This window comes from Leucoraja erinacea, chromosome 1, assembly GCF_028641065.1.
Source record: "Leucoraja erinacea ecotype New England chromosome 1, Leri_hhj_1, whole genome shotgun sequence".
Taxonomy (NCBI): domain Eukaryota; kingdom Metazoa; phylum Chordata; class Chondrichthyes; order Rajiformes; family Rajidae; genus Leucoraja; species Leucoraja erinaceus.
Window position 1 is genome coordinate 36,584,088 of NC_073377.1, and position 27,325 is coordinate 36,611,412.

The window sequence follows — 27,325 nt, forward strand, 5'->3', positions numbered from 1 at the left end:
GGGCAAAATATGGCGTGATAAATGGATATCGTGAAGGGGTTTATTGTCAAATGGATGGAGTAAGTGACAAAGGCTAGAGGTGAAACGGAGATAAAAAAATACACGAAAAGGAGAGGAGTGGTGTAAAATGTAATGCTGGAGGTAGGGATATGGGTGGGATGGAGGCAAGCGGAGGGGGAGAGGGATAGAGGGAGAAATGGGGAACTCGGAGACAGGAGATGAATGAACGGTGGAGCATAAAAGAACAGAATGACTAGGGGTGATGGGCCGGCAGTCGAGGTCGGGCAGGCGGTGGGTGCCGGAAGTCGGTCGAGGACGCGCCGCCAAGGACAAAGAAGGACTATTGGGGACTAAATGGAATACTTTGCAACTTTGACAGCACCCTTGATGCGGAGACTCTTTGCATACTTGTGTTAGCAGAGCAAAGAATCTCACCGTGACATGTCAAATGTGACACTGAAGTATCATTCATTCATAAAGGAATTAGTTGGGAATGAGAGGGTGGAATGGGAGTGCAGTGGGGGCCATAGGGAAAAGTGGATATTACTTAAAGTTTGGAGAATTCAAAAGTCATACCATTGTGTTGTAAGCTCCCCTAGTAGAATATGAGGTGCTGTCCTCCACTTTGACAATGGGGGAGACCCAGTACTGAAAGGTCATTATATGAATGGGAAGGGACGGTAAAATAGATTGCAACTGGGTGATGTGGTCGGCCTTGAAGGACTGAGCGCAAGCATTTGGCAAAGCTGTTGAGTCTATGCTTGGCCTCATTGATAGAAAAGAGGCCACATTGAGGCTTGAAGAGATGCACATCAGCCTGTGTCTTACCTGGAAGGGCTGCAGATGTCCCTGTAAGGAAGTGAAAGAGGAGGCGTTGGGAGAGGTGTTCCATTCCCTACGTTTGCAGGGTGAAGGTACCTGGGAAAGGGGACGGGTTTTATGGGAAGAGATGAATGAACAAAGGAGATGCAGAGGGAGTGGTATCCATGGAGATGGGAAGATGTGAGTGGTGGTGGTGGGGGTCATGTTACCAGTGGTGAAAATGTTTGAGATTTGTGAAAGTGTTGGGTGCAGAGTCTGGTGGGTGATAGAGGATGACTGGGGGAAATCTATCCTTGTTCCATCTGGGGATTGGGGGGGGGATTGGGGATTGGGGGGGGAGGGAGGAGGGATGGAGGAAGTGTGGGTCGGAGTAACTGTGGGTTTGCAGCTGGCAACAAAGTATAGTCTGTCATGAGAGAGTGAAAGCACAATCAGAGATTGCGTGGACATTAGTGGCCACTTGATAAAATCAACAAGGCAACCGGATATAATGGAGAAATAGTCGGGGACTGATGCCAGGATATATTTGGAACAAGGAATGGTCAACAATTCCAACAAATAGACAGGGATAGCTGGGCCGTGCAAAGCCCTCTGGCTACACCTTGGACTAAGAAAGTGAGAGAGACAAAAGAGGAGTTGCTATGGAGGAGGACAAGTTCTGTCAGGCAGAGGAGTATGTTAGACACAAAATGCTGGAGTAACTCAGCAGGACAGGCAGCATCTCTGGAGAGAAGGAATGGGTGGTGTTTCGGGTCGAGACCCTTCTTCAGACCTGTCCCGACCCAAAACGTCCCATTCCTTCTCTCCAGAGATGCTGCCTGTCCTGCTGGGTTACTCCAGCACTTTGTGTCTATCTTCGGTTTAAACCAGCATCTGCAGTTCCTTCCTCCACACTGGTAAATATCACCATCTCAAGTGAGAGAAATAAATTGTGATTTTCAGCCTGTTAAGAAAGATCAGGAGCTTCTCCCAAGAATCCAGCCTTTACTTTAAAGTAAGTGAGAGAATGTCTAGGCTGCAGACAAGTGACATTTTATATTGGCTTTTCCAAGTCCCTGTACATAGCAATACGAGATGAAACGAATGCCTTCTCAACACGTTGGGAGACTCAGGCATGTTTACATTCTGGATTTATATGCTCTGCAGATTATGCAGTTGAAACTGCGCTTTTTACAACTTATTTTTATTGTAGACTTAACATTAGCTACACCCAGTCTTGCAAAGCACTAACAAAGCAACAAAACGCAGAGTTCATGGCAAAATCACCAGAACAAAGAGCCGATTCTTTAATCCAGCATTTCTGGCAGGGATCTGTGCCTGGGGGAATATAGACTATAATGCTATGGGCTTGATTCTCTGACCCAAATTCCCTGTGAATGCTGCTCCCCATGGAGAGCAAAGAGTGAGCCGTAATAAATCAGAGGCTGTCACACCAAAGGTTGTCCAGAGGTCTAAGGTAACTCTGTTCAGTATTACATTCCCAAGACACGAGGGGAACAGCTACTGGAAATCTTGCAGTGTTCAACACATGGCTAATCTCTGGTATCAAGTGCAGCTGGAAGATCAACAACTTGGTGAAAGATGCTCTTTGATCAACCTGTAACTTGTTGGCCTCCTAGCAAAGTGAAATGTTTATCAAGGAATGTTGCCGACTGGCCTATTCCAGACTGTAGGAGTATGTGCTGAGGGACTTACTGAAACTCTGGGGGGGGGCACTGGCGGCTGGAGGGGGGGGAGAGACACCTCTAAACAAGGAGGGGATATCATCCCTGGGTCATATGAGTAGTAAAGGTTTTTTTTTTGTTTAAACATAACTGTGAATACTGCTGAGTATGACACTAATGAACGTATAGACACTGCAAATGTATAGAGCTTTTGCAGTTTTTATGTATATATTTTTTTATTAAGATTTTTTTGGCCTTCCATCACAGCAATGTGATGGATGTTTATGTAAAATGTAAATTATGTTGTGTCTGGGGTCTATTTGTTTGTAATGTATGGCTGCAGAAACGGCATTTCGTTTGGACCTCAAGGGGTCCAAATGACAATTAAATTGACTATTGACTATACTGAATAAAATTTATGTTTCGAAAAAATCCCTGCTAGCAGCAGTAGGACAACTTTTAAAATCATAGATTCCTTAACATGTTAAGAAAAACAAATGAGACTGGACTTTCTCTTGATGTAAGTGACTAGACATAACTGCCAATGTCCCATTTCTAGCCGAGCTGTGACCACAAGGCTATCTCTTGCATTACAAATTGCTAACTAATTTGTATCAGCACTGAATTCTCATTGAATTTCCTCATGCAGATTCATTCTTATCTAGAATAATCTCCAGGGCAAGATTAGGGATGCTAAACATTTGTTATTCAAATATCAACCTAGTGTTGTGAAAATAAATTTGACAGAAGGCTAAAATCAAGAGTTGAGTGGAATTCTACGTGGATCTTGCAGAATTGATCTGCCAGCAATGAGCAAAGCACAAAGTACAGGATACCGAGTTGGATGATCAGCCACGATCATATTGAATGGCGGTGCTGGCTCGAAGGGTCGAATGGCCTACTCCTGCACCTATTTTTTAATGTTTCTAAAGTGCTGAAGGAACTCAATGGGTCAGGCAGCATCCGTGGAAGGAATGGAGAGGTGATGTTTTGGGTCGGGACCTTTTCTTCAGACTGATTTTCAGGAATGAGTTTCCACTCCTAATTCCATATCAATTTTATCTGTGAAACTTTAATGTATTTCCACCTTCAAACCCTCCCTACCCTTCACTCATGGCACACATTCAGCAGTCTGGTCTCGATGTTCTTACATTTCTTACCCAAATCTTTGTGTTGTTTAGGAAGGGACTGCAGATGCTGGTTTACACCAAAGATAGATACAAAATGCTGGAGTAACTCAGCTGGACAGGCAGCATCTCTGGAGAGAAGGAATGGGTGAAGTTTGGGGTCGAGACCCTTCTTCAGAATGGAGAGCGAGCGTCTCAAACTCAAATGGCACCCATTCCTGCTCTCCAGAGATGCTGCATCACGCTGAGTTGCTCCAACATTTTGTGTCTATCTTTCTATTGTTTTATCCTTTAAGCGTACCGCTTTGAACAAATGTTCTTTTGTCACTCCGAATTGTTTCTTCTTGGCCCATCACCAATTTGCTTCGAACAATCCTTTGTGAGCAGCCATCATTTTATCCCCCGTTCATAGTTTCCACTGTGGCTGCACAATGTGCAGCTTGTAGACCGTTTGCCTCAAGTCCAGAGACCCAGGTTCAATCCTGACCTCTGACCTTATTTTGTAGAGTTTGCAGGTCTTCCCTAATGTATGTGTTTCATTCAGATGTTTTGATTTCTCCCTAAATATGTGGTAGAATAATTGGTCACTGTGAATTGATCCAAGTGTGAAAGTGAGTGGTAAAATTTGGTAGCAGCCGATGAGAATGTGGGGAGAATCTTTTATTTTTTTTCAAATGGGATGAATGGCCAAGAGTGTTTTATTGTCATATGTCCCAGGCAGAACAATGAAACTCTTACTCACAGCAGCACCACAGAGTATGTAAACATGTAAACCTTTGTACTATGTTTCCTGCACTGCACCTTTCAAACTTCCACATATAGCAGCGTAATGAACAATGTGCATGTAAAACATTCAAATTTTCCAGCATCTGCAGTTCCTTCTTAAACACTGTGTACTATGTAATGGCATCAATGCAAGATTCCTCTCCCCCTCTTCCTCCAGTTTCCATGTCAGTAAGCATGAATAATTAATTTCAAATCAATCCACATCCATTTTGATCTCATGTGTGTGCATTCATTTATTATTGAACAAGAATGCATTGAACTTGCGATTAATCAGCACGCTATTTTGTTAAATGAACCAAACACCGCTCTTATATATTTGTGGATTCAGAGAAAGAAATATTTGTGCTTGAATTCAGCTGAAGAAAATGAATCAGACGAGGGAGAGATTTTAAAAAAATTAGTAAAAATCAGACTCATACAACGAATGAGTAAGTGATATGTCACCCACATCTTACCTGAAGCAATACTGCCAGAACTGCAAGACCATCTGCTTGCTGTGCTGCATCTTTCAAACTTCCATATTTGGCAGCGTAATGAACAACGTGCATCTGAAACATTCAAATGAACAAGTCACCCCTGTGAAGATCCCGGCTTTGATTCCAGTTGGGCTTCATGCATATTGTTGTGATAATGCCAGATTGGTTAATGGTCTGATCAAGACTAGTTCTAAACACACCAGGTTCATTGTGCAGCTGTACATAGAAACATAGACATAGAAAATAGGTGCAGGAGTAGGCCATTCGGCCCTTCGAGCCTGCACCGCCATTCAATATGATCATGGCTGATCATCCAACTCAGTATCCTGTACCTGCCTTCTCTCCATACCCCCTGATACCTTTAGACACAAGGGCCACAATGAACAATGTAATGAACTACTTTTGGATAGGCACGTGGCTATGCAGGGAATGGAGGGATATGGATCATGTGCTGGCAGATGAGATAGGTTTATCTTGGCGTTATGCTCAGCACAAATATTGTGGGCCGGTGAGCCTATCCCTATGCTGTACTTTTCTATGTTTCTTTCCTTCATTTTCAAGCTGTATGGAAACGTTGTCATCTTTTATCTGTATTGGCAAATATTACTTTTATCACAAAATAAGACATAAAAATTGCTGGAAGAATTCTGCAGGTCAAGCAACATCTCTGGACGCGGAGGGATGGTCATCATTTCAGGTCTAGACACTACAATAGGATGGTGAATTATAGAGGGAAGAACACCAGTATAAAGAAGTCCGGGTAGGGGTTAGACGGAGATTGGTAGGTGATGTGGAACTAGGTGAAGTGGGATTGATGAGCAGATGAAGCCAGGTGAGGCAGAGGCTGGTGGGTGATAGGTGGAAACAGCGGTCCATTGAATTATGCTGCACCTGGGATTGGCTGTAAAATAATATCTTTGAGGTTGTGACCTTGTTATTAACTGCTCTCTGGGTCACAACAATGGAATAATTATCTGCTGAGACTTGGCAATCTAATCTGGAGATGCCCTTGGAATAACAGCCATGTTGTGCAGCAGTTCCAATATCTGTACCGTTTTTAATAATAATAATAATAATAATCTTATTAACTTGCATTGACCCCAAAGTGCTTCACATAATTATATTACATTTACACACAGGCAAAGGTGGGTGAAGTGTCTTGCCCCAAGGACACAACGACAGTATGCACTCCAAGCGGGATTCGAACCGACTACCTGGAAGAATTCACCACAAGTTTGCAAAGAAACCCATCCTGACAAAATAACTCATACCTGAAACATTAACTCTAGTTTCCCTTTCCATCAATGATATCCAACCTGCTGAGATTTTACTTTTTATCAGATTTCCAGCATCAAAAGTTTTAACAAAAAAAAAAAAAAAATCACTACAACAGCCTGAATAAAAAAAAAATGTTTTAAAAAAAAATATTGCCTGGAATTCTGCACAGTTCCAGTCCGAGCCAATGTTTGGAGTGAACATTTTCTGACAGGAGGTCAGTAGTGTAGACGTATACAAGTAGTACATTGTGTTCAAACAGGACAGGAGGCCTCAGTGCACTGTTGGCTGATGGTGAGGGGATTGTGGGGTGCAAGGAAGATCCAAGGCTTTGTGAGAATTGACAAAATAGTTACTGAACTTTGGATGATACAAAAACAAATGCTTGTAACCTTACCTCAGCAGCATACCGGATACCATCTACTGTGTGCTCTGCTCCTGGAGAGCCTTCTGATCCCCAGTGAAAATGCAGCTGATTTGCCAAATATTTCTGTGGGAACGTATTGCTTAGGCTCATCGACTCTGGGAGGGAAAGTTGAACTTGAAAAACAAAAGCACAATGTTATCAGCCTTTTCTCCAAAACAAGGGGAAAACATATGTGACAGCTCTAACAGGCTATTTAACACTGAATTAGTACTGATAAAAGCCTGAAATTACACCTTGCTTCTGTTTCAATGATGCTTAAAGTTACATTTTATTGCAAAACTAAAGTGCATCGTATTGGGGAAAAAGAAAGTGTTAGAAATTGTACTTTCAATTTTCACTTGCACCAGCCATAATCAAACACTGACATGGAGTTATACACAGCATAAAACGAGGCAGAGAAACATGTAGAAATAAGGAACTGCAGATGCTGGGGTAACTCAACAGATCAGGTGGCATTTCTGGAGAACATGGATAGGTGAAGTTCTGAAGTCAATGGGTCTGCAGGCCAATCCGGTTTATGAATTTCGGGATGGAGATCAAAGTGGGCAATGTGGAGCTGGGAACAATAAGGTTGGAAGCTGTGGAGGGAAGATCGCCTGAGGTGATGAGATCGGAAACAGTCTGATAGATTGTGGTCTGGTGTTCATCTGTGGGGTCATGGTCAAGGGGATGGCATGATGAGATGTTCGAGAGCTGACACCTGGCCTCAGTGTGATAGAGGTCAGTGTCAGTGTCAGACTACAGCAGCGCCTCCCCTTGTCAACCAGTTTAGGAACAATGTTGTGATTGTTGAGAGTGAGTGGATGACTGTGTTCAGAAGGGGTGAGATTGGAATGGGTAAGGGAAGTGGTGAAGCCAAAACTGTTCATGTCGTGCCAGCAATTGGCCATCTAGTCCAGCAGGTGTATGCTCTCTACACAAACTTCATCCAATCGATTCATTACATTTACAATTCAAAAATATTTCCTTCAAGAGCTACCACGTTACATGCCACAAAACACAACGTGCTGGAGGAAGTCAGCAGGTCAGTCAGCATCTGCGGAGGGAATGGGCAGGTGACATTTCTGAAGAAGTGCTTCCTGTCTATTCCCTCAGAGATACTGCCTGACCTGCTAAATTCTTCCATTATTTCTTGGTTTGTTCAAGATACCAGCTTCTGCAGTTCCTCATGTCTCCATGTTACATTGGGATGAATGCAATGTTAGCAATATAAAAAGGATTAGTTTCTTGTCAACGTGCTCATGGGAAGCCACAGCAACATTTGGTCTTTGAGTATTGGAGAATGGAGGATAATTGATTCAGAAGATTGATTCAGAATATTGGATTCAGAATAATTGATTCAGAAGAATCAGATTCAGATTCAATTTTAATTGGCATTGTCAGTGTACAGTACAGAGACAACGAAATGCATTAAAGTGTAGGAACCAAAGTGAAATCAAAGTGTGGGAACATGTGAGAACGTTTAATACATCGTAACTATTGCATGCACCCCATCTCCACGCTACATATTGCGCAAACAATAAGTATAGAAAATAAAACCAATAAATATCACCTAACACTTCTGTTTAATAGTGCCCAGCAAATGTATCCATATTAAGTGCAAAACATGCCTTTGCACAAAATATGAACAGAGAAATTGTAACTTGGACAACTTGTGTGAAAGAGCGTGTAACAGTTTTTCAATGAAATATAGCAATTAATGTTTTAGTGGGACATGGTGGTGCAGCTACATAAATCCACATTGATGATTTGGATGAAGGGACTGAGTATATTATAATCAAATTGGCCAGTAATATTGGTGGGTGAGAAAGTTGCGAAAAGGACATGAGGAGCCTGGCGAGGGATATATAGGTCCACCACTGATTTTCCCGCAAATCTGTTCCCAAAGCAGATTTCCGTAGCCCACTTTATGGTCTCATATCTCGGCTCCTCGGTACCTTAGCCGGACCGTTCCAATACTGTTGGACTCCTTTCTGAGGCTGTGGCCTCTGTTGGTTCGGCAAAATGGATTATCCAGAAAGTCTCTGGAATACCTGTACATGGATTACACGAGTGGACAGCAATTTGGCAGATGAAGAATAGTGTGGGAACATGTGAAAACGTTTAATACATCGTAACTATTGCATGCACCCCTTGGCATCATCAATTTTGGATGATTGTGCTACTCGCAGTTCACCAGCAAGTCACTGGGATTAGGGTCGAGGAGGACATTTCTAATTCATTTACGTGGAAGAATAGTTTCAGACAGATTCAGAAGCAGCAGTCGGCTTTTAAATAAATAAAAGCTTTAGATACCAATTGCTGGGAAGATAAAAAGAACTTTTTGTTCCTTCATGTACAAGGGTTACAAAAATATTTAAGTCTGTGGTTGTGACATAGAGGTTGTGGGAAAATTCATTTCTATACTTCACCAAAAAACCTGTTACACACACGTTGTCCAAATGACAATTTCTCTGGTCATATTTAATGCAAAGGCATGTTTTTTGCACTTAATATGAATACATTTCCTGAACACCATTAAACAGAAGTGTTAGATCATGTTTATTCTGCCACAAGTCCGGCCCAACACAATGTTAAATGAATACTGTATTTTTTTTTAAAAAAGCTTCTTATTAATAAAAATCATACCATTTATAGTAAACAGGAAATAAAACTTGCAAAGAGAAATTCAAAACAAAACAGGAAAATCATCTGAGGAAATAAAGTGTTGGAGGGAACTGCAGATGCTGGTTTACACCGAACATACACAAAATGCTGAAATAACAGTGGGACATGCAGCATCTCTGGATAGAAGGAATGGGTGACGTTTCAGGTCGAGACCTTTCTTCAAAATGAAATGGGCGAATGACAAACTAAAAGGAACATCACAGTTTTGGACTTACCTGTGTGTCCATTATTAGTTAAACTGAGTAAAGTTGTCTCTGGTAAACTATATCCCTCAAGAGTGATTTTAGGAAGGTTTTTGTTGACAATGGTTTTGCTGATTTCAATGTTGATTGGAGATTGTGATTTCCCTTCACATTTCCGATAGTCTTCCCTCCAGTCTTGATCTGGGGAAACCACAAACCTTCATTGGATGTGCTTTACTAGAGATACTGGGCAAACTATGTATTATCACTGTTATATGGAGAATTAGCAGTTACATTTTATATACAGACATTCCCAGACTTATGAAAGGCTTCGTCCTGCAGACACTTGCGCAAGTTGAATGTTACGATAGTGCTACCATGCACGCATAAATTTACTATTTGATGCAGTTTATGCTCATTCCCTGTTAAGCAAGTCGGGTATTTATAAAATTTTTATACTATTCCTAATCTTTACTAATTTAAATTTATACAGGATTGTCCCTCCATTAACGATAGTGGATGTAAATTTAATGTTGGGGCTGAGATTTTATTTGAAGATATACTGTAATTTAGACCCAACAACAAACATTAAAAGCGGATCCATCGACAGTGTGCACAGCATAACATCCATGACTATTTGAGCCATAAAACCCAAAGGACATAGGAGCAGAATTAGGCCATTTGGCCCATCGAGTCTGCTCCGCGATTCAATCATGGCTGATCTACCTTTCCCTCTCAACCCCATTCTCCCGCCTTCACCCCATAATCTTAGACATTCTTGAGCCATCATTGTCAGACAGGGTGACTTTAGAAGGTGGTTGTTCAAATAGGAGTTCTGCGATCAACAAACATCCTGGAAGAAATTCCTATCACTGTTCTTTAATGAGCAGCTGCTCTCTTTGTACAATTTTGTAACAATGTCAAACAAACAACTATTGTCGTTAATTATTAATCTTTGATGTTCCTTTCGAGGTTAACATAAAATCAAACTGTCTATTTAAAGAAACTTTATTACCTGAGTAGCCCCAATGTTCCTGTGAAGGACCTTGTGAGGAAGAGAAAAGAATCATTAGTGATTAAGAAAGTCAACAGTTTCAAAGAAATCTAACTTTGGGCGAGTTTGCCACTCTAACCACTCGCCCATCCTCCTTATACACCTTGTGTAAAAGTAACTGCAGATGCTGGTTTAAACCGAAGATAAACGCAAAAGCTGGAGTAACTCAGCTGGACAGGCAGCATCTCTGGAGAGAAGGAATGGGTGACGTTTTGGGTCGAGGCTCTTCTTCAGATGTCTATCTCCTTGTACACCTTCTTTGATGAAGAGTTCCACCCAACCTGACTCTTTGTAACTGGAAGGTAAACCAGGCAGCCCCCATATTACGAGCAGGCCTCAGCATTGTATCCCGAGTCCCTGCACTCCAGGATGTACACATAGCTTCCAGCAATCAAATCTTTAGTGAACGGCACAGGCAGACAGTATCAGGGTGAGAAATCCAAAAGTAGTTTCATCTGAAGCATAATTAAAGGATGGTAAATATCTAGGTCAGAATACGCAGTTGTAATTTTAACTCCATTATAAAGTTGTTGTTAGACACAGTGGGCGAGGCAGCATCTATGGAGGGAAGGAATGGGAACTATACATCAGGGGGTGCAACTCCAGAGCCAACAATATCATGAGAGACCCCTTCCACCCCTGCAACGGACTGTTCCAGCTGCTACGGTCAGGCAAACGCCTCCGTTGCCATACGGTGAGAACGGAGAGGTTGAGAAGGAGTTTCTTCCCAGAGGCCATTCGGACTGTAAACACCTATCTCTCCAGGGACTAACTCTACTGAACGTTTTTCCTTCCATTATTTATTATGTAAAAGAATATGTGTGTTTATGATTGTGTTTATAGTTTGTTTGGTTGTTTGTCTTTTGCACAAAAGTCCGCAAGCATTGCCACTTTCATTTCACTGCACATCTCGTATGTGTATGTGACAAATAAACTTGACTTGACTTGACATGCCTTTGCACTAAATATGAACAGAGAAATTGTCATTGGACAACGTGTGCGTAACAGGTTTTTCGGTGAGGTAGAGAAATGAATTTTCCCACAACCTCTATGTCAACATGCTGTAAAATGTTCTGCGACCTAGCTGAGGCCACGAGTATTCGGGAACTTCCCTCGAGCAGGAAAGAGAGTTCCAGCGACCTCGCAGGGCCTCCTAGGACCACGTTTAGACCATGCTGCGAGTTTGAAGGTCGAAGACACTCTTCTAAACTCGCAGATTAGGTCGCCCAAGTGGGACAGCCCCTTTACTCCTGTATTTTGTGTCTACCTTCTGCATTAACCAACTTCTGCAATTCCTTCCTACACATGGATAGGTCTCGACTAGATCAAAACGTCACATATCATTGTTCCCCAGTGATGCTACCTGATTTGCTGAGTTACTCCAGCAGTTTTTGTGTTCTTTTGTGCATTAACCAGCATCTGCAGTTCCTGGTTTCTGGAAATTGCCAAGTTACTGCATGTCTTGTTCATAAAAAGCAGGACAAGTCATGTTCAGCTAATTACCACCAATTAGTCTACATTGTGCCATCAATCATCTTATTGATGACCAGTTTAGGTTCCAGCAGGACCTCTCCAACCCACACCTCATCACAACCTTGGCCCTTGCATAGACCAAAGAGACCAATTCAAGGGATGAGATGAAACTGAATGTCTTTGACACCAAGGCAGCGTTTGACTGAGTGTTGCCTCAAGGACACCAGGTAGAACTGGCCATTGAATATCAGGAAAAAACACTCCATGATTGGAGTCTGCCAGAGAAGAGCCTTAATGACTATCGTCCACTGGCCATGGCATCCACCATCATGAATTGCTTCAAGAGGCCGGTTGTGGCACACATTAACTCGAGTCTACCAAGCAACCTTCATCCACTGCAGTTCATCTATTGCCACAACAGGTCCATGGCTGATGCCATCTCCCTGGCTATACACTCGTCCCTGGATAAGATGAACACACACCTATGTCAGACTCCTATTCATGGATTACAGCTCTGCTTTCAAAACCATTATCCCAACCAAGCCCTTCTCCAAACTTGCGGGACTTGGAGTGCTTTCAAAACCATTATCCCAACCAAGCCCATCTCCAAACTTGCGGGACTTGGAGTCAGCAACTGGATCCCCGACTTCCTGACCAACAGACATCAGCTAGGATAAGTTTCAAATCATCCTCTAAAATAATTTTCAACACTGGTTGCTCCGCAAAGATAAGTTCTTAGCCCCCTACTAGATTCTTCATACATTCTTAACTGTGCAGTCAAATACTAATCTAACTCAATTTACAAGTTTGTAGATGATACCACTGTAGTGGGCAGGATATCAAATAACAATGATATGCAGTACAGGAAGGAGATTGAGAACTTTGTACCCAGGTGCCAAAACAACAAACTTTCTCTCAATTTCAGCAACGGAGATTGTGATTGACTTCAAGAAACAAAGCAGTACATACACATATACATACACATACATACATACACAGTACATACACATACAGTACATACACATACAGTACATATATTGATGGTGCCAAAGTACAGATGGTTGAACGCTTCATATTATTAGGAAGAAACTTCACATGGAATTAGTCCTGGACCAGCCACATGAAGCAATGGCCAAGAAAACCAATGCCCAACTTCCTTAGAAGGCTTAGGAAGTTCTGCATATTCCAATAACTCTCACCAATTTCTACAGATGTGCCGTAGAAAGCATTTTATCAGGATGCATCACAGCTTGGTTCAGGATCAGCTCCATCTGAGAGCGCAAGAAATGACAGAGTTGTGGAGCATCACACAAACCAACCCGCCATCCATGGACTCCATCTACATATTCACACTACCTTGGCAAGGCACCAGCATAAGCAAGGACCAGTCTCACCCTGGTCACTCCCTCTTCTTCACTCTCCCACCAGGCAAGAGGCACAGAAGGTTGAAACCTCCAGACTCGGACAGTTTCTTCCCAGCTGTTATCAGGCAACTGAATCATCCTCATCATCTAGGTGCGGTCCTGACCTCCCATCTATCTCATTGGAGACCTTGAAATATCTTTAATCTGACTTTATCTTGCACTAAACGAGATACCCTTCATCCTGTACCTGTTCACTGGACAGCTTGGTTGAAGTCATGTCTTTTCATTGACTGGACACCACACAACACAAAAGCCTTTCACTGTAACTTATTTCACATGACAACAATAAACTAAACTAAACCGAACTAGTCGAGGCCAGTTGTATGTTACACAAAGGAAGGTTTTGATTGTTGAAGGTCAACCATTTTGGCCTCAAAAACTCTTCATGACCACATCCTTGGCTCTTTTGCTTCACAATGACCTTACATTCATCAGAAGGTGGGAACTGTTGGAATATTGTCTGAAGATTTCACAATGTTCAGTTCCAATTGTGACTCCTCAGCAACTAAAGCATTCCATGCCTGTATTCGGCAAAAAAAAAGAATTATACAATAGCTACTGTCCCCAACACAAAAGATCAATCCAACAGAAGAGATTCTGGTTACTTCCCCTTGACATTCAATGCCAATATCGCAGCTGAGACCCTGTCATCAGCATCTAGGGACTCACCATTGACTGGAAATGAGAGTAGGTCAGAGGCTGGATAGATACCCTGTAGTGAGTAACTAACATCTTGGCACCAGCCTTTCCTCCATCTAAAAGCACAAGTCATGTTTTGCTGGCCTTGATTACATCTCCAACAACTATCAAGAAATTCCACAGTGTCAAGTGTCCGATAGAGTAGCTATTCCCTCCACACTAACTGCAGTGCACATTTATAAAATGCACCACAGCTGCCCAATTCAGTACTTGCAGTCTCTACCACCATGGGAACACCACTACCCACAGGATGTTCTCCAATTCATGCATTCTTCCCATTTGGGAAATGTATTGCAATTCCTTCATTGGTACTGGGTCTAAATCCTGGAATTTCTGGCTCGGTGGCACAGCGGTAGAGTAGACTGAGCAGTAGAGTTGCTGCCTTAAGGGCATGTCCCACTTTCCCGAGTCCTCTGCCGAGGTGAAAGGACCGTAAAAAAAAACAAAAAAAAAACTCCTCCTCCCAACTGTCTTTTTACTCTTGGACGTTTTTGTCTTGCTGAAAAAACCGTCCCAACTTACCTGATGCCCTGAGTACCTACAGCTGGCATAACGAGCCTTTATGATATATCTATGGACTCCTATGGACTCGCTACGGACATTCTCCGAGTTTGAATCAAGGGGAAAATGCGGGAGAATTCATGAGTATCTCGGGAAAGTGGGACAGGCCCTTTTTAGCGCCAGAGACCAAGATTTAATCCTGACTACAGGTGCTGTCTGTACAGAGTTTGTACATTCTATCAGTGTCCTGCGTGGGTGTTCTCTGGAAGCTCCAGTTTCCTCCCACACTCCAAAGACATACAGGTTTGTAGGCTAATTGGCTTGGTAAAATTGTAAATTGTCCTTAGTGTGTGTAGGATAATGTTAGTGTGCGGGGATTGCTGGTTGGCGGGGACTAGGTGGGCTGAAGGGCCCATTTCCGCACTGTATCTCTAAACTAAACTGTTTTGCGAGTAAAATTGTAGCTGTTCAAGAAGGTGGCTCACCACATCTTCTCGTATTATTAGGGATGGATCGTGGAGTTTGAACCGGCCCGTTCGTGGAGCGAGATTCAGTCGGGACAACTTACCATCACCCGGCGAGGTCACAATATCGGAGGCCTGGATCATCTCAGCGCAGAGGGAGAGCAAGGAGTGAAGAGACATGGACTTTGGGGCTTTTACCTTCCATCACAGTGAGGAGATGCCTGGTGGACTCACTGTGGTGGATGTTAAACTGTGTTGAGTGTGTGTTTTGTTATTTATTCTATGTTATGACTGCAGGCTAAACCATTTCGTTGCACTGAAAAGTGCAATGACAATAAAATTGAATCTGAATCTGAATGCTGGCAATCCATGCATCTTAAAAAGTAAATAGAAGGTAACAGAGTCATGATGCAAGTAGAACTGTTCCAAGTTTATGAAATAACAATATTTAACTTTTTAATAAGCTTTTTACGGTTAAAAGTCTTCAATATTTCTACAAATTTTTTATCAACTATTTGAAATAGCTTGTCTAAGATTTTACATAAAAGTTAAATTTTCCGAAGAATCAAGTGCAATTTTCCTCTGAAACCTTTGACTTTTACATCATGTGTAAAAGCATCATAAAGAAATGTGTGGGTCTCTCTGGAACTCTCTGCCACAGAGGGTAGTCGAGGCCAGTTCATTGGCTATATTTAAGAGGGAGTTAGATGTGGTCCTTGTGGCTAAGGGGATCAGGGGGTATGGAGAGAAGGCAGGTACGGGATACTGAGTTGGATGATCAGCCATGATCATATTGAATGGCGGTGCAGGCTCGAAGGGCCGAATGGCCTACTCCTGCACCTAATTTCTATGTTTCTATGTGTGGCACAGTGGAGCAGCAGTAGTTGCTGCCTTACAGCGCTTGCAGCACCAGAAACCCAGTTTCAATTCCAACTACAGGTGCTGTCTGTACGGAGTTTGTATGTTCATCCCGTGACCGCATGAGTTTTCTGTGAGATCTTCAGTTTCCTCCCACACTCCAAAGACGTACGGGTTTGTAGGTTAATTGGTTTTGTATACATGTAAATTGTCCCTGGTGTACGGAGGATGGTGTTAATGTGTGGGGATTGCTGGTCGGCGCGGACCCAGTGGGCTAAACGTTCCATATCCTCGCTGTATCTCCAAACTAAACTAAATTCAGTATGAAGGTCTCGACTTGAAACGTCACCCATTCCTTCTCTCCAGGGATGCTGCCTCTTGTATTTTGTGCCTGTCTTTGGTGTAAACCAGCATCTGCAGCTCCTTCCTACACATGACGAAATTTCAGGTCGGTGTAAGTTTAATCACATTCAGATATTTTATTGCTCTTTCCTGACTTGCCTTTTAATATTGACAAAAGGAACAGTAGATGCTGGTTTACCCAAAAATACACAAAGTGCTGAAATAACTCATCGGGTCAGACAGCATCTCTAGAGAACATTGAAAAGCAGCATTTCAAGTCAGATCCTTCTTCAGACTCTTTAATAGATTGTGTAGTAAGAAACTGCAGACGCTGGTTTCCACCGAAGATAGACACAAAATGCTGGAGTAATTCAGCGGAACAGACAGACGCTTCTTCAGACCCTGCACCTTCGAGCCAGCACCGCCATTCATTGTGATCATGGCTGATCGTCCCCTATCAATAACCCGTGCCTGCCTTCTCCCCATATCCCTTGACTCCACTAGCCCCAGAAGCTCTATCCAACTCTCTCTTAAATCCATCCAGTGATTTGGCCTCCACTGCCCTCTGTGGCAAGGAATTACACAAATTCACAACTCTCTGGGTGAAAAAGTGTTTTCTCACCTCAGTCTTAAATGACCTCCCCTTTATTTTAAGACTGTGGCCCCTGGTTCTGGACTCACCCAACAATGGGAACATGTTTCCTGCATCTAGCTTATTCAGTCCTTTTATAAGTTTCTATAAAATCCCTGTAAACTCCAGTGAATACAAGCCTAGTCCTTTCAATCTTTCCTCATATGACAGTCCCGCCATCCCAGGGATCAACCTCGTGAGCCTACGCTGCACTGCCTCAATCACAAGGATGTCCTTCCTCAAATTAGGAGAACAAAACTGTACACAATACTCCAGATGTTGTCTCACCAGAGCCCTATACAACTACAGAAGAACCTCTTTACTCCTATACTGAAATCCTCAGATAATAATCTGCCCCCTTGTTTTTGCCACCAAAGTATATAACCTCACATTTATCTATATTATACTGCATCTGCCACGCATCTGCCCACTCACTCAACTTCTCCAGGTCACTCTGCAACCTCCTAACATCCTCTTCACAGTTCACACTGCCACCCAGCTTTGTGTCATGTGCAAACTTGCAGTGTTGCTCCTAATTCCCTCTTCCAAATCATTAATATATATGGTAAACAGTTGCGGCCCCAACACCGAGCCTTGCGGCACTCCACTCGCCACTGCCTGCCATTCTGAAAAGGACCCGTTCACTCATACTCTTTGCTTCCGGTCTGCCAACCAATTTTCTATCCATGTCAACACCCTACCCTCAATACCATGTGGTCTAATTTTAGTCACCAGTCTCCCGTGCGGGACCTTATCAAAGGCTTTCTGTTCCTGTTCAACTCTTCTGCCATTTCCTTGTTCCCCATAATAATTTCACCCGTGTTTGCCTTCAAGGGACCCACATTTGACTTTGCCATTCTTTTTCCCTTAACATATCTAAAGAAGCTGTTACTGTCCTTCTTTATTTTCTTGGCCTGTTTCCCCTCGTACTTCATCTTTTTAGCCCGTATTGCCAGTTGTTTCCTTCTGTTGTCCTATGAAAGTTTCCCAATCCTCTGGAATGACGTTTCGGGTTGAGACAGCTTCTTCATACTGAAGAAGGGTCTCGACCCGAAACATCACCCATTTCTTCTCCCCAGAGATGCTGCCTGTCCCGCTGAGTTACTCCAGCATTTAGTGTCTATCAATTCTGTTGGGGTTGGTTTCCACAAGGGCCATACAGGTTGCTTAGTAATAATGATGGTCAAAACAAATGGTATTTAAATCTCAAACGTATCTTACTTAACAAGTATAACCTTGGATTTCGTAGTGAGAATAGTTTATAAATAATTGCAGATTATCCCATTGGATAGTGATTCAGCTCTGATGGCCTTGGTAAAGATTGCAGCTGCGCACCATCAGGCAGAACTATCTCTGTCAGCTATTTCCAGTTTGTATTTAATGAACAGACGGGATGTTGCAGATCATTACACAGAACTTTGTCAAATGCAAATTCTGGCCAATGCTGTATACTGACCAATTGTCGTCAACTATTCAAGTGAAACCCAGAGTTAATAGACAGGACTATGGATGGATGCACATGGATGAACTAAAGCCTTTTAAAAGCTGGAGGTGCTTGACAATGAATGTTAGCAAAGCCCTGATCAAATTCCTTTGACAATAACTGTAACCATTTCCCCGACGATAAATAATACTTATTTTAGAATAGCGGTTTTATAAAGTGTGGTGTAACATGGAGTATATGTGAATACCCAAATATAATTGTTTCTGTCCCAGCATGCAGAAAGTATACGATATAGGAATCATAATGAGTTATATTATCTAAATGAGGAGTACCTTAATGCACCTCAGCCCAATGAGAACCTTTCACCAATACTTGGGGAACTTGGTTTAAGTATTCATTAACTTCCCTACCCCCTCACCCCTTTCTTTCCTCTTGTCCTTTTGCATCATCCGCAATTATAAGAATTGCCACAAAGGCTGTGGGGGCCAAGTCTATGGAGTCTGAAAAGGGTCTCAACCCGAAATGTCACCCAGTCCTTCTATTCAGAGATGCTGCCTGTCCTGCCTAGTTACTCCAGCATTTTTGTGTCTATCTTTGGTGCAAACCAGCTTCTGCAGTTCCTTCCTACACACCGAGTCTATGGATATGTTTAAGGTGGAGATTGACAGATTCTTGATTAGTCAGGGTGTCAGGGGTTATGGGGAGAAGGCAAGAGAATGAGGTTGAGAGGGAAAGATAGATCAGTCATGATTGAATGACGGAGTAGTCTTGATGGGCCAAATGTTCAACTTCTCCCTGTAGCTAATACCGCCTAATCCAGGCATCATTTAGGTAAGCCTCCTCAGCAACCTTTCAAAAGCATTCACTCATTCCTGAAACCGGGTGGCACCAGCAATTACTGCCTCGCCGACAGTCTGTCTGTCCCTTCCTTATTTGTGGTTTTAATAGTATGTGTTAAATGTATGTTTTGAGTGTTCTTTAGCTTGTTTTATGTGGGGGGGGAGGGTTTGGGGCGAACTTTTTCTAATCTGTTACCTCAACGGAGATGCAATTGTTTTCAGTATCGCATCTCCGTCCGCACTGCGGCCAAACATCGAGGAGTTGGCGGACTTTGCTGGAGACCGACTTTGGGAGCTCCACCACGGGAGCCTGCAGGACGTAACATCGTGGAGCTCACAGTCCCTGGCTAGAGACCGGCTTCGGGAGCTTCAAGCCACAGGAGCTTTGACCGCACCGATGCGGGAGCTTCGATCACCCAGACGCGAGAACTTTGATCGCCACCGACGGGTCTTCGACCGCTGGAGCTTCGATCGCCCCGGCGGACGGTTCAACTGCCCCGACCTCAGGAGAATAAAGAGGAAGAAGATTGGACTTTATTGCCTTCCATCACAGTGAGGAATGTGGGGAATCCGCTGTGGTGGATGTTTATGTTAACTTTTATGTAGATGTGTTTCTTGTTGCTTATTGTTTAGTATGGCTGTACGGTAATTCACATATCACTGTACCTTAATTGGTACACGCGACAATAAAAGACCTTTGAAACATGATGTCAAAACCATTACTTATCTATCTGATTTAACCTATCTAAAAGTCTTTTAAATGCCACTAATGCATTTGCTTCAACCACCACCCCCAGGCAGCATGTTCCAGGAACTCGCCACCCTCTGTGTAACAACACCTGCACTGCATATATTTCCTTTAAACATTGCCCCTCTCACCTTACAGCTCCGGCGTCTAGTATTTGATGTCCTGTTCCTGGGGAAATGATTCTGACACTTGACCCTATCTATGCTTCTCCTCGTTTTATGCACTTCTGTCACGCCTTCCCACAACCTCTGGCATTCCAAAGAAAACAATCCAAGTCTGTTCAACTTCTCCCCTGTCTAATCCAGGCATCTTTCAGGTAAGCCTCCTCTGCATCCTTTCAAAAGCATTCACATCATTCCTGAAACAGGGCAACCAGAACTCCACCTCTTTGCCTCCTCTGAAACATCGAAACCCTGGAACATTGAGCTGCCAGACATGTCCCTTCGGCAACCACACTTCCGCAATGGCCATAGCAGAAGCGTCCATGTCGTGGGGCTGGAAACTGGAAGTATCCCGAGCTAATTCTGCTACCACCATCATGCAACAAGTGATGGCTCCCACTGATTGTCGCCAGAAGCTTACATCCTTTTCAGGATGGACGATGACTGCGATGTCAACATTTGAAACATGAAAGACGGACAAAAGAAAAAGCCACGACATCATAGTTCCAAACAGCAATCCAGACTCTAAAGATCCTAGAGTGTCTGATGTTCTCAACAGGCAAACGATGCATTATGTGCACCTCTGAATGCTAAAACATGAATTGCACACTTGTCCATCCAAAACCATTGTCGTTTCCTGGAGGTTTAACCATTAGAGGTTCAATCATTACCTTGCATGCAACATTCACCTCAAACTCCATATTAACCAGTCAAGGAGATGAAGAAAAACAAAGCTAACATCTTTATTTACCCGCCTTCACACGCTGAAGATAACCCAAGAGACTTTAAAACCAATAAAATCCAATAACTCTATTGCCTTTATGGAGGATATTTTGAGCAATTGATCTGAGAGAGTAATTTTATGAACTATAAATCCACAATGGCAAACCCTGGAACAGTCAGGAGAATCAAAAGATTATTTGGAACGAGCTGATGCAAGAATAAGTTGTGCAATTTGGCAAAGTTGACAAAGAATAAGTTATGTATAGATGGCGACTCCTGTGTACTGACTCAGTGTAGTCTACTATCTTACACTCTTATACTTAGTATGATTGTGCTGATTGTGTGCTAAATCGATTGTGCTGATTGTCACTGAACTTTATGCTCATGAACTTGAACTCAGTGAGGTGCATGTGATAATATACCACTGAACCATTATGCAGGATGCTTAGGTTAGAATTCATCAAATCTATTACAAGTTTTGGTACTTTTAATGTTGACGCCATCTTGCGTGATTAAATTTGTTGCCGCTGCTTATATTTAAAAAAAAAAAAACACTTTGGAAAATGGTATGGTGCCCTTTATAAGCAGAGCGAGGTCAAATGCAAACAGGAATAACAGCACCTCATATTCCACTTGGGTAGCGCAATCCATGGGGATGAGCACTCAATTTGCTAAGTTCAGGTGGAGCCTTCCCCTCTAACCCCCTTCTTTTCATCCATTTTGTTTCCCCACCATCACCACTCTCCTCCCAGTTGGCACACTTTTCTCCTGCTGTCCACATCACCCGATTCCTTCCCCCTCCTCCTTCTGCTCATCTCCCCCGCCCCCTCCCCCCAACTGACAATTTAAGATGGAATCAGCAATAAAAGTACTCAAACTTGTAATAGATTTGATTGATTCTAGCCCAAGCCTTTCTCCCCTTCAGTCCACCAGTCATAAGGGCCCTGTCCTTCATCTTGCGTATGGCGTGCACAGCCTAAAGATGTAGGGCAACTTGTTCTATTTGATCTTACTTGATTGTGTACATCAGGTTGATTGCATTCGTCGAAACAGGGCGGACCACGTGAAGGTTGCAATCTTCCACCCCTGGCCCTGTCCTGAAACACCATGTGTCCTTTTCCCTCGACAGATGTTGCCTGGCATGCCGAGTCCTCTAGCACATTGTTTTTAGCTACTAACTAGCAATGTTTGCTGCGGAATCCTTCTCACCCATGAGGAGCATGTTTGTCTCGAAGATTCAGAAGGTCATCCAGCATGGAATCAGGCCTTTAACCCACCAAGTCTGTGCTGACTACAAAACACCCATTTATATATTATTCCCCCCGGATTTCCATTAATTCTTTTCAGATTCCAGATTCTGCTACTCGTCTATGCACAAGTGGCAATTTATAGCGGCATTGGAATATTCTAGCAAACCAAAGAAGCCAGGAAGGATGTGCAAACTTCACACAGCACCAGAGGTCTGGACTATACCGAGTTGTAAGAGCTGCAAGATAATTGTTCCACTAAATGTGCACAGGGCTTCCCCCACCACAGACTTAGTTTAGTGTGTAGAACAGTACAGCACAAGAATAGGCCCTTTGGCCCACCATGTCTGCACTGGCCATGATGCCACCCAATTAACCCATCTGCCTGTTCGTGGGTTTTATCTCTCCATTCTCTGCCAGGTCATTTTTACGAGGATGTTGCGGGGACTCGAGGGCCTGAGCCAAAGGGAGAGGTTGAGCAGGCTAGGTCTCTATTCCTTGTTGCACGGGATGACGAGGGGTGATCTTATAGAGATGTTCAGAATCATGAGAGGAATAGACTCACAGAATCTCTTGCCTCGAGTAGGGAAATTGAGAACTGACACCTAGGCGTAAGGTGAGGGGGAAAAGATTTAATAGAAATCCCAGGGGTAACTTTATCACACAAAGTGGGGGGGGGGGAGGGGGGGGTGAATGGAACGAGCTGCCAGAGGAGGTAGTTGAGCCAGGTATAAACGCAATATTTAAGAAAAATGTAGACAGGTACATGGATAGGGCAGGTTTGAGGGATATGGGCCAAACGCAGGCAGGTAGGATATGTTGGTACACAAAAAAGCTGGAGAAACTCAGCGGGTGCAGCAGCATCTATGGAGCGAAGGAAATAGGCAACGTTTCGGGCCGAAACCCTTCTTCAGACTAGGTAGGATATGTTGGTTGGTATGGGCATGTTGGGCCGAAGTGCCTGTTTCCACGCTGTATGAGACTCTATGATCATGTGCCTATCTAAAAGCTGCTTAAACATTGCAATCAAGAGTTGAGAGTGTTTAATGATCATGTATACTGACAATGGAACAATGAAATTCCAATTTGCAATGGCGTAACAGACCCATAAACACAATACACACAGATAATATGTAAATACAAATATATAAATCATATCTGTTTCTACCACTTCCCCTGGCAGTACACCACAGACACCCACAATGTTATATTTAAAAAACCTCAACTTTCTCATAATTTTTAAATGTACGTCTATTGCTGATGTGCCAGAAAAAAACAACCCACATTTGTCCAATCTCTCCTCGGATTTAATACTCTCTAATCTAGGCATTAATCTGGAAAACCTCTTCTACAAAAACCTCTCTCCAAAACCTACGCAATCTTCCTGTAGCGTGGTGAACAGAACTTCACACAATACTCCAATTGTGGCCCTAGCACGCATGTTCCACACCTGCACCATGATTTTCTGACCCTTCGGCTCACTGGCAGGCATTTGGTATGTATGCTCTCCTGCCCTTTCGCTGCTGTATATGCATCTTTAAATGATAAAACATGCATTGTACACGCGTCCATCCATCCCTCGCGGCACCAGCTTTACATTCAAACCATTATTTTGGTCACTGGAGCAATTCTTTCACTATCCTGATGTCCTGGATGTCAATGCCATCCCCACCTTTAAGTATGAGAATCCTGAAGCAGAGGACTTGACCCGAAACACTGACTAACTATCCCTTTATCTCCACAGATGGACACATATCTCTGAATATCTGCCCCAAGCTCAGCGTATTAATGCAATTACTAAAGCTCATCTCAAAGCCTCATATTTCCTTTAAAGATTGAGCAGGTTTTGTGTGTTGGCAAATGCTCAATTGATCGTCTACACGTCAAGAGTCAAGAGTCAAGAGTCAATTTAATTGTCATTTGGACCCCTGGAGGTCCAAACGAAATGCCGTTTCTGCAGCCATACATTACACACAAATAGACCCCAGACACAACATAATTACATTTAACATAAACATCCATCACATAGCTGTGATGGAAGGCCAAATAAACTTCTCTCTCCACTGCACTCTCCCCCCCCCCCCGATGTCAGAGTCAAAGTCATAGCCCCCGGCTGGCGATGGCGATTGTCCCGCGGCCATTAAAGCCACGCCGGGTGGTGCGAGGTCGCACACCGGGTCTTGATGTTGGAGCCCCCGGTGTGCGCTCGCAGAGTCCGCAGCCATTCCAGCCGCGCGGGGCAGCGGTGTCAGGCCCCGCTCCAGGAGCTCTTCGACCCCGCAACTCGGGCGGGAGAAGTCGCCGCCGCAGAAGCCCCGAAAAGCGGTCTCCCCCCAGGGAGCCGTAGGCTCCCGGCGCCGTCGTCCACAGACCTGTAGAGAGCCTCCGACTCTCCGGCAGCAGCAGCAGCAGCAGCAGCAGCAACAGCATCAGCAGCAGCAGCAGCAGCAGCAGCGCTCCTCCACCGCTCCGGACTCGGCCAGCTCCGCGACGGCAACGGTGAGTCGACACCTGAGTCCCCGGTCTCTTCCTGTTGGAGGCCGCTCCTCGTTGCGGCCTCAACGACGACTGAGACCCGACGAGAAAAGGTCGGGTCTCCAGTGCAGGGAGAGATTCAAAAAGTTCCCCCCCCCCTCCTCCCACCCCACCCCCACACCCCAACATAAATAACAAACACTACATAAAAACACAGACAAAAATAATAAAAACGCGGACAGGCTGCAGAGGCCGCTGCTGGCCAGAGCCGCGCCTGTGTACGGTAGAGACTACACTGTGTACGGTAGAGACTACACTGACTGGTTGTATTCCTGCCTTGTTGGTCAACTCAAACACCCAGGAACGAAGGAGATTACACAGTGTGCTAGACACTGTACAGCCCATTGCAGATACTGACTTCCTCACCATTGAAGGAATCTATAGGAGGCCTGGCTCAAAAACAAAATTCCTTTTTGCAGGCGACGTCCACCACTCTATATCAGCTAAAACCATCACTGCCTCCTCTCAACCAAAACCTGTCATTCAGGTCATTCAGCGTCTCTTGGTGTCTAACTTTTCACAGATGTTCTCTTTGTTTTCTCCATCTGTTACCCTTCTCCGGAGAACCTGCCATTTTCTTCAGCGGTTTCACCCCACCCCCCTGCCCAGCATAGCAACCGGGCTCTCAATAATGTCTTGAATTTATGTTCTCATTCCCTTTCTTCCTGCCCAGATTGGATAAAGCTGCATGACATGGTTATATGGTTATATGTGTAGGAAGGAACTGCAGATGCTCCTGTCTGTAGAAGGGTCTCAACCCAAATGCTGCCGGATCTGCTGAGTCACTCCAGCTTTGTCATGTCTATCTCTGGATAATGCTGCTTTGTCCATAGATGTTACTGACACTAGAGTTCACGTTCAAAGGCCTATCATTTTGATCGCCTTTAGCACGAATCTCTGGAATTTAGCACGATATCTCTGGAACTCTCTGCCACAGAAGGTAGTTGAGGTCAGTTCATTGGCTATATTTAAGAGGGAGTTAGATGTGGCCCTTGTGGCTAAAGGGATCAGAGGGTATGGAGAGAAGGCAGGTACAGGATACCGAGTTGGATGATCAGCCATGATCATATTGAATGGCGGTGCAGGTTCGAAGGGCTGAATGGCCTACTCCTGCACCTATTTTCTATGTTTCTATCCCCTCTCCTTTCTGTATTCCAAAGAAATAATTCTCTTTGGTACATTATGATTCAAGCTTCCATAGCCCTTCACATGGCACCAAGCAAACATAGGATACCTGCCATTTAACCTCCTTCCTACTTTTCAATACGATACAATAGAACTTTACTGATTCCAGGAGGGAAATTGATCAAATACTCTCACTGACAATAACAAACACTCTTTCCAGATGGTGAAATTATTTACATCTTGTACAAATCAAAGTGTCGGAGTAACTCAAACGGTCAGGCGGCATCTGTGGTGGGAATGTAAAGGCAAAGTTAAAGGCAAAATGCTTGGAGAAATGACCGGGGTGGGGGTGGGGGGGGGGAGATTTATGACTGTGATCAGAAAATGCAACCACTTGGTCCATATTTGTGGAACCAATTCATAATGATAATTACTAACAAAGAAATGCTCATTTACCCTGAAACCATGACTGAATACATTCAAACTTGCAGGCTCAATTTGCATTCTAGTCCATGATATTGGAGCCTCATCCAACCGGAATGATTATGGTGTGAACACTATATACAATGGTCCAGTTTTACACCCTCTAGATAACAGGCAGGCTTTGCTCTCAGTATTCAAGTGGAATAATTTGGTTTAAAAAAAAGTACTTGTTAAAAGTTTCAAACTATAATATGAAGATTTTGAAAGCCATTAGGTTTTCAATCATTTCCCTAATGAAAAAAGTTGGATATTTTGATATTAGTTTGCAAGCAATTAATTGCTTAAAGCAAAACAACTTAAAACAAAAATCTCACATTTTTCCATGTAATTAATAGAAATCAGTTCACTCCATTCTCATTGCCTGCATCAGCAATGATATAGCACAGGCTATGTTTAGAACATATTATCTTACCTCCAGGTCTTCGTTCGTGTTTAGGTCCTGGAGTTGTATCACAAGAAGCAAATGTTAAAAGTTGACCCAGGAGCAGAAACAATAGCCTCTGCATTTGTCTTGGTCTCTGCATTATATTTGGAGTTTTGTGTTTTTTCCTTTTAACATAAAATGCCTCCACTGAACTCTCTCGCTCTACTACAGATCTCACAAATCAGTTCAGATAAAGTGTGGTTGTAGTGATGTTGTAACTCCAAAACCTGCCCTTTAAAGGTCTGTTCCCTGTGACTCTGCCCCTTCTAATTCTTTCCGTATTCAACGTCATGTGAACCGCATGATGTCTTGAATGCTCACTAGCAATTAAAGGTGACAGTCCATCCTTATGTCCACATTACAATTTTGCCAGGCAGAAAATAAAGCCTTTGTTGCAGAGACGCTGCATGTAACGCGAGTCCACATGCTGACACAGTGGTGGGGACAAAGTGCAGGATTAAAGGTAATTTAAACGGTGTAAACTGCTTTAAACGGGACTTTTGTTGGTTTCACTGACTAATTTCATTAACATTCCAAAAATATTGTCAAATCTGCTGGAATACAAATAATAACATAGCAATTTGTTTGATAACATGTTTTAGATAGGTACATGGTACATGGATATGCAGGGAATAGAATGATGTGGATTACAAGCAGGCAGAGGAGATTAATTTAACCTGGCATCATATTTGGAATGGGCATTATGGGCCGAATGGCCTGTTCC

General features: G+C 43.4%; 2 protein-coding genes across 3 annotated transcripts in view; one reads left to right on the forward strand and one right to left on the reverse strand.

Moving 5' to 3' along the window:
- The window catches only part of ca9 (carbonic anhydrase IX), an 86,823-nt gene extending 59,985 nt beyond the window's left edge, over nt 1-26,838 (reverse strand). For both annotated transcript variants that reach the window (XM_055632979.1, XM_055632969.1), the window contains exons 1-5: nt 26,590-26,838; nt 10,442-10,471; nt 9,460-9,627; nt 6,548-6,690; nt 4,855-4,947 (exon numbers count right to left, since the gene is read on the reverse strand). In XM_055632979.1, coding sequence (XP_055488954.1) covers nt 4,855-4,947; nt 6,548-6,690; nt 9,460-9,627; nt 10,442-10,471; nt 26,590-26,701 — 546 coding nt within the window. In that variant the 5' untranslated portion in view covers nt 26,702-26,838. The remainder of the gene's footprint in view (nt 1-4,854; nt 4,948-6,547; nt 6,691-9,459; nt 9,628-10,441; nt 10,472-26,589) is intronic.
- Nucleotides 26,839-26,935: 97 nt separating this feature from the next.
- LOC129695747 (kunitz-type U19-barytoxin-Tl1a-like) overlaps nt 26,936-27,325 on the forward strand; it is a 97,085-nt gene continuing 96,695 nt past the window's right edge. Inside the window, exon 1 of the mRNA XM_055632993.1 lies at nt 26,936-27,064. Coding sequence (XP_055488968.1) covers nt 26,951-27,064 — 114 coding nt within the window. The 5' untranslated portion in view covers nt 26,936-26,950. The remainder of the gene's footprint in view (nt 27,065-27,325) is intronic.